The sequence below is a fragment of the Lutzomyia longipalpis genome, chromosome 3 (assembly GCF_024334085.1).
Source record: "Lutzomyia longipalpis isolate SR_M1_2022 chromosome 3, ASM2433408v1".
Taxonomy (NCBI): domain Eukaryota; kingdom Metazoa; phylum Arthropoda; class Insecta; order Diptera; family Psychodidae; genus Lutzomyia; species Lutzomyia longipalpis.
In genome coordinates, this window is record NC_074709.1 from 11,194,165 (window position 1) to 11,207,436 (window position 13,272).

Sequence of the window (13,272 nt, forward strand, 5' to 3'; positions counted from 1 at the left end):
ATCTGCAGTCACAAGTGCCCCCTTCTCACTTTGCTCTCTGTGTGCACACGACGAAGAAGACTCAAATTGGAAGACTCCTTCTCGTGTGACTTCTTCTGGCCACCATCCCATTCCCCCCACCCCTTCCCTCCGTGGATGATGGGTTGCGAGGGAAAGCGGGAAAAGCCAGGAAAGTCTCACCCGCATGACGAAGTGCAAGTGACTTTTCTCCTCAACTCCACGAGCATAGAAGAACATCTATCGCACATACAAGTCGCCTCACTTTACCAATTTCCTTGCCAATTTTCACGCGAACGGGGTGAGAAGGACATCTCACTTTTTTTTCGCTTATGCAGTAGATGTGGGAGAATAAAAAGAGGAAAACCACATTTGAGGAAATTTAATTTCCACGGAATGTCTCACAACACGAGCGGGGCTGTAGTTTTCAACCCCTTCTCCACACCCTCGCATTTCCCCATTTAAATGAATGAATTGTGAATTTATGATTAAAAATCCAATTATTTTTGCATCTTTCTTTCTTTATTTTCTGCTTTTATATCTCTTTCAGTACATTCAATTATTATTTTCTACTATTTTTTTTTCTCTGTTTGTGTGTGTTTGTGTGTTTTATGTACAAGAACATAACAGGAGAAAATGGAGAAAATATTTTTCGGGCAGAAGGGATTAAAAATTCGACACCTCTTATGCAAAAAAGAAGAGTTGGACTTGATTCTCTACTTAAAATCGATTTTCTTCTGGGATGTCTAATTAATTTTCTTTAGCCTTCAATTCTCTGAAATGAAGAGGAAAATTCTTTGAAGACTTTTCTTTATTTTAAGCATTTTATTGGTTCTTTCTTCTCCATTAAAGATTAACAAGAAATAAGCTCTTTCAAATCTTAACAACTTAATCATTTTCTAAAGATTTTCAGGCATTTAAAATTTTAATTTAAACATAATATGAAAGAAAAATAATTTGTGAAAAGTTTGTAAAAGTTTGTCAAAAATAAATTCTAATAGAAATCTATCTTCGATGTTAAAAGTCCAACTCTCTTCATTTAGTACCCTACGTATATATGTATATTATGTAGTTCACAAGCAAACAAAACGACCAATTTGAGGTGAAAAACAAAATTTTCATTTCATATTCCCTTATTCTCTCGCTTCCACCTTTTCTCCTTTTTGCAGCTCTACAAAAATACACTAATGGATTTTTTGTCCACGTAAAACTTCACCTATTTCAATGGTTAATTTATTATTGTCCCTCTGGGGTATTTTTCTGACCTGTCTGTGTAGATTTTTTCCCATTGATACGTGCACAATGAAATGCGCGAGGGGGAAACCACAATGGACACTCGGTGGTGGCATTTTTTTTTCTCCATTAAATGGGTAAAATTATCGCTCAATTTTGAACCATTGAATAACAAGTTAATACAATAGGATGCAAGGAGGAATTTTTATATTTTAACGAATCTCTTAAAATATTCCCACCGTGGGACATACATTTGGGCCATATTTGGGCAAAAATTGAGCTACAAAAATAACAAATTTCTCTTTCAGCATTCAGCTTATCTTTCAATTCTTTTGATTTCTTTCAAATTTTAAATCTTAAAAAAAGTTTAACTTTAAATTAAGTGATCAAATATGGATAAAATATGGAGCAAATCTGGCTCAAATATTCTGTTTAATTTTAACACAACTTAATTCAAATAATTATTAATTTTTCCTCACAATTTTCCCCTTCCTCTCAATCTATTTTATACACAATCCCATCTCAAATATTACTCAATTTTTTACTCAACCCATTAATGCTTAATTTCTGCCCAAATAGCACCCCAAATTGTATTTTTCTGTACAGATTTTCTGAGGTTTTTTCTTCATAATGAGGATGGGTGGTAAAGGATGGATTCTGGGCTTGGAGGTTTCGTGACAAAATTCACATTTACTACCTACATCAGTAAAATTTCTTCATTAACTACCTGTCTTCTATATAATGTTTTATATATAGCCTAAAAGGATTTCATCTCACACGAAGATCTCCTTTCACAATCGTCGATCGCTATGATCGGAATTCCACTCATCGGATTTCCCAATACTCTGCTGCATCTCCTGCCCAGCACTCACTTCCATGAGGTCAGGTTCACGCCTGCTGTCTGGATAGAGGAGCCCGACGTCACTTCCGCCCAAATTCTGGATGATGGCACTGATATTTGTGCCAATATTTTGTCGCTTAATTGGAGTTATGTTGAGATTTTTGGGTGATTTTGGTTTGTGGAAGTGTGCCTGTTTGGAGTAGTTACCCATATCTGGGTGATGGTGCTCATAGCCGAGGGTAAGGGGGGTATTCTCGAATTGATTTGTCTCCTTGATAACCTCGTACTGTGCATCAGGTGCGAGGAAAACATCCTGCTGGAGATTCTTCGTGGAACGCCGATGCGCTTCCTGGCTCTGCTCATTCGATGAGTACGGGAAGGATGCGACGAAGTTTGTCGTGGAAGACTCATTAAAGTCCCTGTAGGCCCCAGTACTCGTGCCCGGGAGAACACCAAAGGCGGCACTCGGTGTTGCCGGGGAGAGATCAGTGAAATCAGTCTTTTCCCCCGAATCTGCTGAGCACATGCTCTGCCGCGATATATCCTTGTGCATCAATGATGGCCTTGGGGGTGCCACCACCATGCGCTTCTCCACATAATCCTCGGGGATCATTTGCGGGAATGGCAAACGACTCCGGATACTTGTTTCGCGTTTCCCAAATCTCTGTGCCAGATAATCCTCAGCCTCCTCCTTGGCTTCCTTCAGCTCCTTTCGCCGTTGATTGGCATCCTCGTAGTAATTGTCATTCTTCACGGAGATGTTGCAGCAACTACTCACATCGGCAAAGTAAACTTCAGATTCCGTTGGTTCCATTGCCTTCATACCATTCCCACTGCCTTCGTGGGTCTCAGCTATGTTGGGATCAACTTGATTCTGAAAACCCGAATTCTCCACTCCAGTCTTAATGCGTCGCGTCTTTGCGTGACTTGTGTTGGGCATTTGAGTGCCGTCTCCTGGAAGAAACATTTTTTTCTCTTAATAACTCAAACTATCGAGGCAACTGTGGCTCAATCAAGGTTGACTCAAATTGATCAGTGATTGAGTCAATCTGAAGATCATTTTGTTGGCTATGAATTGACAAGTTTAAAATAAAATTGCGTCAATATTGCTTCAATTTAATTTCAATCAAACTTTGATCAAATATTGAACAAATATTGACACAATTTAATTTTTCAAATTCCTCCATAAATCTTTTGATCAATTTACACTCAATCTTCTTTTGAAACAAAAAAAATCCTTACCAGCTGAAGTGGAAGCTCCTGGTTCGTGATATTCATTCTCAGCCGGATGCATCAATTCCTGTTGTGGTCCACTAAAGACATTCTGCACATTGATCCTCGTTACAGGTTGATTGGATCCAATACTCTTGGCGCCCATTTCCACGCGTTTTTTCGTCTTCCTCACGGGTAGTGTGTTGGAGAATCTGTCGCGTGGTCCATCACTATCCGATGGGGTGTTCTCGTAGTTATCCTTTGTCTTGAATGCCGTTGCTTGAGCTTGGCGCTTCAGGAGATTCCGATGGGCTTGCTGCTGCGGACAGTAGGGTTCCATTGAGTGGCTATCAGTCGAAGAGCTGTGCTGATGACACTCAAGAATAGCTAAATTGGGCTGCTGCTGCTGCTCTATGATCTGCTGGCAGGCATTGGGATGAATGTATTGGTACCTTCCGCGTCGTGCTGGGCTATTTGGGTCACTGTATGGTGGTGGTGGACCCCATACGCCATACGGAGGCCCCCCGATGACACTGTACCCCCCATTGGCGGCAGGATTGTTCTGATTTATCTCCACAGCTGGGGTGTTGCTGAAACCATACTGCGAATCGGGACTTGAGGGGGTTTGCCGGAAGCGCTGTGGTTCATTTCTCTGCCACGGCATTCGGGGCCAACTCCATCCGCCTGGAGCACGATTTCGCGGTCCTGGTACTTGACCTAAATTCCTCACACCACCCACGAGTTCATCACCCCCCGGATTGGGGGAATAGAAGTTTCCCGCCTGCCCAGGTGTCCAGAAGCGCCCATCTCCATCCCAGGGATAGGCTGATGGCATAGCACTTCGGTGGGAGTGACATTGCTCGCAGCAACGACACGGACCACCACGTGGGGTACCTATGATGGAAGGTCCCGCCCCCGGAGGAACTCCCGGTGGTGGTGGTTGACCCGTGTAGAGGGATCTACAGCGAAGTTCCAGCTGTTCCCAGTACATATTCTTGCGCTCGTGGCAGAGAAGCTGATAGCCCAGCATGCACGTAAACACGGAGACAAGGACTCCAGCTACGGAGAGGCCAAAAACAGCCCTGAGGCAAGAATAGAGGGATCCGTGCACGATGCCACAGTCTGATGCGGCCTCAAAGACAAAACGAACTCCTGGAGGAAAGAAACAAGAAACGTTATTAAAGCATTAAGAGGAAGTCCTTGAGGTTGCTATAATATCTCCTTATTGACGCACCTTCATCAACTTCCTCAACCTGGGAGTCCATCACAACCGAATAGCAGGTGCACGTGCGCGTTTTTGCTTGATACTCGCACTCCCGTAGCGCCTGGAGGCGACTCATGTGGAGTACAGTTGTCGTCACCGTGACAAGGGCACACGTGAGTGCCGATGCCAGGGCACAAGCTCCAGTCAGTTTAATCTGCACAGAAAACTCCCTCATCAAAAGAACTTTCATGACCATTTAATTTTCCTCAAAGAAAAACTCACCAAATAACTATATCGATTGCGTCTCTTTGCTAAACTTATAACACACAGTCCGGTCAGCATGAGCTGCAAAAGAGAATGGATGAAAACATTAAATGCGTCCCAAAATTCCCAAAAGAAAATCTCTGTTGGATCCCATTATGGGTGCTGATAATCTGCCATTTAGTGATGATTTATTCATTCAAATCATATCGAGGGGGTGGGAGGAGAGAAGTACTCAATGCTCAACCCTGGAGGAGCTTTTGGTGGTTGTACTCCCTTAGGAAGATTGTGAAGCTTTCCCCGGAAAACATCGTAAATCACATACAAAATGTATAATAATAGGGAGGATGCCGTCGCTGTGATTCCCCTTTTTCTGGAGACATTGCTGTGAGAAAGTGGGTCGTTTCCCTCCTTCTCTGCACATCCCTCCTCCCCCAAGAAAAAAAAGAATCTGAAAATTGTGAGAATGTTGAGATTTTGGATAGTCAGGAAGTTAAAAGTTTTGTGCGAAATAGGGCCTCGTTAGTGCGGAGCTTCTGTACCAAAAACTTTCTGCCCAAAAGCTCGCAAGACTAATTGCTGCGGCGACAATGTTTAAAATTTAGGGTGCAATTTACAAGGGGTTTTAGGGATGTTTCGTAGAAAGTTTAAATTTTATATTTATTTTATTTCTCACGATTTCACTTATTTCTCACATAGAATAAACGTTGAGAGAACAGAGACGTTGCCAAAGATGATTAAACATTCCAAGAGTCTTTTAGGCAGTTGTGGTTTTAGCAGCTAAATATTGTTGATGAATATAAACGTTTTTTTCTCAAAAATATTACGAGTAATATATTTTTGGAAAATTGAAAGATTAAAAAAAAAGTTTCTTTTAATGATTCTTCAATAAATATATTTATTTCTCATCTTCTATTTGTGAATTTTCCATTTTATCTTCCCATCCTATTATCCGTTGAGGTCCACACATCGCCACTCTCAGAATAGATCCGTTAGGAAGGTAGCACCATCGTGGGATTGTAAATCCTAAAATATTGTTAAGTTAAGCTGTGTTGTGCTTTAAATCACCAAAGATTAGTTAAAAATTTAACCTTTTCCTGTTCCTAATAAATTCAACAAGATGAAAATTAGGAAAAATATCCCGGAAAATAGCTTCATTACAAAGAAACTTTTCACGTAATTCACAAAAATATTCACTTTCAGAAATTTCTTTAGGTTTTGTCGTGTCGTACTCTTTAAGTACTGCACAAAATTCTTCTCAACGCATATCTAGAACGTTTAGAACTAATTCTATCAAATTTTATGTAAATTGGTGTGTCTGTAAGAAATCGTATAAAACATGGTAATTATTTCCTCTTAAGAATCATTAAAAATTTTATTTCTCTTTATTAAATTGTTCGAATAAATCTCCCAAAGAGTGTTGAAATTCTAAACCATAAGTATTTTCCACGTTGAATATATTTTTTTGTTAAATTTCCCTTCTGTGCAGATTTCTCCCTTTTTAACTGAGATTTTTATTTTGCGTGTATTAAAATCTCTTTCTATGGAGAAAAATATACTCTAGGGATGTTTTTCCGTGTTTTTCCCTCTCCATCCACGGGTGGCAACAAAAAAGAGCGATGAACGCACATTTTCCTGCAAGAGCGAGCTACATACTCTCTCTCTTGAGACATCTACTACGTGCGGGGGGTGGATGAAGGAGAGCAAGAAAAAAAGCGACAAAACAGAAGCAGAGCGTGGCAAAATGATGAGGAAATTTGCAGAGTTTTTTTTTGTGTTATCGCCCTTCAAAGTGCACTAAATACGAATAAAATGTTCTAGCGCGTGGGGTTGGGGTGTCAGTGGGGTTGGGAGGTGGAAAAGTGTCTGGAAGTGTCTCTGTACGACAACATGTGTTGGTGGTGTGTTTTGGGGGGCTCTGTTGGTGGTGGGGAAAACCTGCTGGGGTAATTTTCGTTGAGGCTATAAAACATCCCCTTTTGCGCTATCCCTGGCGTTGTAGACTTTTCGGTTATTAACGCACCGAGAGAAAAGTCAGGGGGTTTTCCCACCATAGATCATGAAAATTGCCGCCATTCTCCCAGCAGTGTCGAGACACCACCAAAGCGGCCTTTTCGAGGAGCTACCCACCCAACCATTGGGGGTGTGAGTGACTGAAGGAAAAATCAGTATACGAAGATGATAAAATTTCTTCCTTCGAACTTTTAGGGAGGAGGGGAGTTTTGTCCGGAATTTTTTTCTTATTCTTCCACCCCCCAAGTTTTCTCAAAGAAGGGGAGATTTTTCCCTTGTACCAATTTTGATGGAAATGGAATTTAAACTGTTGCACAGAAGTCGAGAGATAAAATACCACACCCCCCGAAAACCTCCCTATCTTCATTATCTCGAGCTATATTGAGAGAGTTTTTCCTTTAGGGGTTACCGCCCTTCAGATAACAACGCCATTTCGCGGAATTTGTCCGATTTTTTCAACCCCTCCAGCTATGTTTTATGGCTAAAATCAACATTGTAGGATTTATCTGGGGTGTGTGTGTGTGGGATTTGCGAAAAAGGGAATTGATGCAGAAATTTGATTTTAGTTGTTTGAACACAGAAGAATTGGGAGAAAAGTAAAAAAACAGGGAAAAGATTGCTGGCAAAAGTTTTCTTTTCTCTCGAGAAAAATATTTTTGGGGTTGATAGGGCAAGTGATTTATGGCATGAAAAAGAAATTTGTAGAGAGGGCTTCAATTTAATTTTCTCACAGTTTTGAGAACTTTATTTTTGGCCAATTACGAAGGGGAAGGTTCAATTAATTCTCTCCAAATTGTTTGAGTTTAAAATAGAGACAGAATGGGACGAAGGGGGATGAAAAACTATTCTAAATTTTACCGAATAGTAATTAACAATGAAATATATATGCTATAAAAAGAATTAACGATGAAAAATTCCAACAATGACGTCACTAATCTATTTTTTATAGAATAATGAAGCAACCATGAAAAATTTGAGCGAATTTTTCTTGAATTTAAATAAACTTTCTTTTGGAAAATTTCATAAATCATGCTCAGTAAAAGTTTAAGAAAATGAGAGCAATTTTCTTAATAGGCAATAATCTTTAAGAAGAGTTCTTTTCTAAATATGAACTAGTTTGAAATAATCTCAGAACAAAATTAAACAAAAAGAATAATAATAAAAGTTGAGCACTTAAAATATTTTGAGAGAGAATATAGAGAATTTTTCTTTCTTAGCGAAACACTACTAATACTTTAAAAAAAACAGAAGATTTAAAAAAATACATTTTTGCATAAATCTGCATAAAACTTTAAACATTTCTGCAGATGAAAAAAATCCCTAAATCCTTGTAAATCCGCGAAACATTTTTGCATCTCTGTGTGAAAAGTTTTTAATCTATTTTATAGTTTTATACTTTTTCCACTTTTTCCCATTTTCTTGAAATCCCCCGTAAGGTTTTCCTGGAAGTTCTTTTTTTTTTGAGGATTTGTGAGTGCTTTAGCAGCCCTTCCCAACACACGTGTTCTCTGTGAATCCCCTCAAGGAGTCACCTGAGTGAAATCCCTACCCCTTCTTCATGCATAATCCAATAAATCTCCCTCAAATAATCACAGCTTAGTCACTTTTGAGACTTCCCAATTCATCCGCATGACTTTTCCACCCCCACCCGTCCTCAAAGAGAGCAAACCGAGAACCCCATAATTCTATTTCATCGTGTAAATGAAACAATAAGTGTCACGAATTAACCCCTTTGCGCCGTGGAATCACCGCGGATTATGCTTTGAGTTTCAAATTGGAAAGTTGTTGATCCATTTTCACCTCTTTCACCCTTCTCCCATGAGTCGATTATCACGAAAAGTTTCCTTGCGGGCGGTATGTGTGGATATATCTGTGCGGGAGTGTGGAGTTTTCAAAATGTTAAACTTTAATCTATACGATATCTTATGCCAAGAAAGGATATATGGGAAAGTTTCTTGTTTTCCACACAATTTTCCCCCTTTCCACACTTCCTCAACCCCCCGTTGCGTTCTCAAGAGGGATTCTCTCTCTATATGAACATTAATGTGTGAAAGTGGAAAATTATTCAGACGTGCAGACGAAGTCCTCCTCTATATATGAAGCAATAACCATCGCTCCTGCTTGCTATGTAGCCTCCATAGAAGAAGGATTTTGAGGGAGAATGGTTTAGGAACAAAATGTGGTGTGGGATCTATTGAAACTTTGGCCACAATTCATGGAAAATCATCGGGGGGAACTTTAATAGATTTCCAAGAAATTTCTCAATTTTCCACAACAAAACTCTCAATGAGTTTTCAGGGAACTTGAGAAGCATCCTTTTGGTCATCGAAGTTGTTTGTTTGTTGGGCCAAAAGAGAAGCCCAATCACTGGTATATAGGATACCTCAACTAATTAATTGGTGCGAAGAATTTCCACAGAGTAGCATAAATCACAAAGCTCTCTCCCTCGTTTTGTAAGAATCCTCCTCTCATCGAGATCTCCATGTGGGATGTGTTAAAGTACAACCCATGAGGATGGTGGAGTTGATGAAGAATCCAATTAGGAAGCCACCTTTTATCCACCTAAATTGGTACCTTTGCCACACAGGGAGCACGTTTTGAGGAAAAATGAGAAACTCCACTGAGAGAGAAGTTGCACGTTAATAGGGATTTTCCTCAATAAATCTTCCTCCTCCCCTCCGAAGAGCATACAAATTCAACACAGCTAGTAGAGCGCGCATTTTTTCACCCTCAAGAAAAACCACCCCTTGGCGAGACTTTTAAAGAGGAAACCCCCCATTGTCTCCTTTTCCGGAAGACGAGACCCGTACAGAGAAAAAAAATACGCGCAGAGTTCAGGGTGAGAAATGGTCGTAAAATTGGCGTCAGTCTGTACTCCCTCAATTTACACACACCCACACATTCGTGAAGATTCCGCTTAGTGATTTCCACACCCCCTAAAATAAAGGAGGGGGAGGGTGCTTGCCATTGTGTAATATCAAAAGAGAATCACAGAGATGATTGCATTTTGCACAAGGCTTCCCTTTTTCTTTTCAAAAAATAAAGTGTTTTAATGGAGAAAATTCTTTTTTTCTTTTACCGAGTTTTTCTCCCTCAACTTTAACAACAAAAATATCTTTAAGCTTTCAAGTAGAGCTTTCACCTTCTTTTTAGCTGTGATTCTTTCGAAGAAAAGAATAGCACAGCTTCTGTGTACCACCTAAAATGCAATTTTTCAATAAAAAGTTTAGTGGAAAATCAAATTAATTTTATTTGATTTGTTGGCAAAAGTAGAATTAGTTTGATTCGATAATCACGATATATTTTAATTGAATTTATACATTAATTAATCAAATTACTAATTAAACAAAATATACCTATCCTTGAATAACAAACCGCAGTAATTTAACATAAAGTTTTAAATTGCAGTCTCAACATTAAATCGTTTATTGAGTATTTTAATTAAGCTATAGGGATGTTTGTGTTGAGGAAATTGAGAAAATAGAAGGGAATGAAAATTACCACCCTAATGCATTAATTTCCTACCACATCAATGTCTTTTCCTCACGGGGAGGAGAAAAAAATGTTGCTGTGACACTAATGAGGGAGGAAATTGTCCTTCAAAGGAGGAAGAAAAAAATTCAATTAGACTAAAATACATCGTTTGAGTTAAAAATTATTTTCCATCAACTTTCGAGTTTATTTAACTCTCAATTACGCGGGAGGGTAGGTAAATTAATAATCTCATTTAATGACCTTTTAATGACATTTTATACACCAAACGATATGTGCTAAATAGCATGAATTTTGCACTACGCGATGGGGAGGACTGGAAAAACACTTTTAACTCAATTGATGGTGAAAGGATTGAAAATAATCCTGCATGAAAGTTTTTGCGCAAAATTCACAGAGAAAACTTTTCTGGAAAATATTTTGCAAATATCGAAGGTTTCGGGGAATTTTTAATTAAATCTCAAACCCTTCATCCCATAAATAATTAATTGCGATTGAATGCAATTTTAACGGAGATAAGGGAGCTTTCGGGGGAATTTATTTTTCACAAAATGCATTTCTCCACATCTAAGTTTAAAAAAATAATAATAAAAGCTCCATATAAGTAGGAAAATCCCTCCCGCGTGGAAAACACAATGAGAGATTTATTAACTTTTTCAGAACCAAAATTACAAAAAGAAAAAAGTCGGAAGAGCATGGAAAGTTTTCCATAAAAGAGATTCATCTCATGGCACACGGAGAAAATGGAAAATAAAGGTGAGCTTATTTGTGGAAATGTTGGAAAATGCAAATGCGGTGTTGGGCGAGTGAGACAGAAATATTTAATAGAGATAGCTCTGTGGGGAAATAGGATTTTCATTGTGAAAATAATATTAAATAATTGTGTTCTGGTTTTGACTGAATAATATAATTATTAAACAAGAAATCGTGTCCCAAAGAGTTTTCCACAACAAAACTCCAAATGAATAGGCTGCCGCATCCTCAACCTGCCGAGGAGACTCTTTTATCTGTTTGCTATATGTACATACTTTCTTTCTTTACAACCCCAAAAGCTCTCAAAGTTCCTCATCTTTTGCAAAAGTTGTGCACTCACACAATAAATTACTAAAAGTTCCCTCTTCGTCTCTCGTCGTTATTTAAAGTTCCATTTCCTTCCGCAGAGCCCATTGCACAGTGTATTTACCGAATGGTTTCAAACTCAAGAGTATTTTGTATGAGGGGGATTTTCAAACGCTCCTGACGGGTTGTGGAATGCGGCAGAAAAGTAAATGGGTTTACTGTGGAAAGGACTTTTTTCATTCCCCCACACTATACTATCCCACCTGCTACCCTCCCAATTTGGTATGGGGGTGAATTGAGAATGTCTGTGGAGGGAATTATTCAATCTTCAGCAGCTTGTTCGCATTTTCCGAAACCCCTTCATGGGAGAGGAGGAAATTCATTCTCATTGATATGATAGAGGGTGAAATAGAGTGAAAAATAGAGACAAGACGTGGATGAGGAAGAAAAATTCCGAATGAAACACACCGTGAATGAATGCAGATGAATTTCTTCTTCGATACTCCAATGGTTTGGGATTTCCTCGCGACGGATGTCGCATTTTCCAATTGGATTTATCCGTAGGAAGATTTTTTCTCTTTAAATTTTATATTCAAAGATTCAAAAGTTATATGTTAAAAAGAAAATAAGTGAAACACGCTGATTAATTTAACCCTAATTGATTTATAAAAAAAAATATTTATGCGATAGTTACACTAATTTTAATGCATTGATATAATTTATTGTTCTCTCTTAATCAATTTTAGAAGTGTTGTGAATTAGGTGCAGTACTTAAGAGCACGACTCTACAAAGAATCTTCAAAAAGTGAATATTCTTGATGTGAGTTTTGTTAAACTTTTCTTCGTGATGAAGCTACTTTGGAGTCTGTTTTTGTTAACAACCATCATGCTGGTTTTAGCAGGTGAATAAACTTTTGCCTAATAGTTTCTCTGTGACTTGAAAATGAAAATTTTTTAAATATTTTTAGGTGAATTGGTTCATGGTAATCAACTTCGGTCATTGGAAGAGCAATTTGCAAATATTTTTGCAAAACTAAAAGGCTCCAACTCAACGAAAAGTTCTACAATTTAGAAATAAAAGAAATGGAAGAAAATTATATGTTACCTCACATGGTGTTTTAGCACTAACTTATTATTAAATAAACATTTTGAAGAACTTAAAAAATATGTTTAAAATATTCAAAATTCATATTTTACTCTGTATTAAGTGATTTTGAATTTTAAACTTTATTTTTATTAGTTTCAATTGTATCGAATACCCTTTACTAGAGCATTTTCCCCATTTGTGATTGAGATAAATTCTTGTTCCCTTAAAATAAATCGTCCCTGCACAGCCACCACCAACATGGAATTGTATCTCTCAATGTAATTCAATTGAATGGCGTATTTTAGCAAAAGGAATTTCCACTATCTGTGCTGTCGTCCTGCTTCACTTCCTTCTCGGATGGGAAATGAATACCCCGAGATGGCGGAAAACAAGAGAAGGAAACACTTGCTTCGTAGCAATATATTGACGGTTCTGTTATATAGAAAAATCAGTCAAGGATGGGAAAGACAAGAAGAGCATAGGCGGAAATACCATGAAGAAGCATCCTCGTGTATTCATCGATTTACTAAAACATCATATTTTCCTTGTCAACCGTGAAAAAAAGGATGATGCGAGGAATCAATATCGCATAACTCTTCTCTCTCTCCTGACAGGATGAGGGAAAACGGGAAAATGATAAAAAAAAAAGAATTCCACAGGCAGAGAAATTTTTGCACATGATTTCGTGGAAAATGAAGATTCCACGCTGCAGCACATTTCCTGGCGCACCCACACCCCTGCCCATGTCCATATATCATCCCGCAACCCCCTCCGCAAAAAAGGGGCAGACACACAGACATTTTCCATCATGCACAAATTGACAAATGAAATTTCCCTTCATCACACTTCGCATCATATGAGAAAATATGTGAC

The 13,272-nt window shown here is 38.5% G+C and overlaps 1 protein-coding gene across 5 annotated transcripts in view; it reads right to left on the bottom strand.

Annotated features, from left to right (window-relative positions):
• Positions 1–500: 500 nt before the first annotated feature.
• Positions 501–13,272, bottom strand: part of LOC129792087 (uncharacterized) — a 40,023-nt gene continuing 27,251 nt past the window's right edge. For all 5 annotated transcript variants that reach the window (XM_055830818.1, XM_055830819.1, XM_055830822.1 and 2 more), the window contains 4 exons: positions 4,770–4,832; positions 4,518–4,701; positions 3,314–4,435; positions 501–3,025 (listed from right to left, as the gene is read on the bottom strand). In XM_055830818.1, coding sequence (XP_055686793.1) covers positions 2,022–3,025; positions 3,314–4,435; positions 4,518–4,701; positions 4,770–4,832 — 2,373 coding nt within the window. In that variant the 3' untranslated portion in view covers positions 501–2,021. The remainder of the gene's footprint in view (positions 3,026–3,313; positions 4,436–4,517; positions 4,702–4,769; positions 4,833–13,272) is intronic.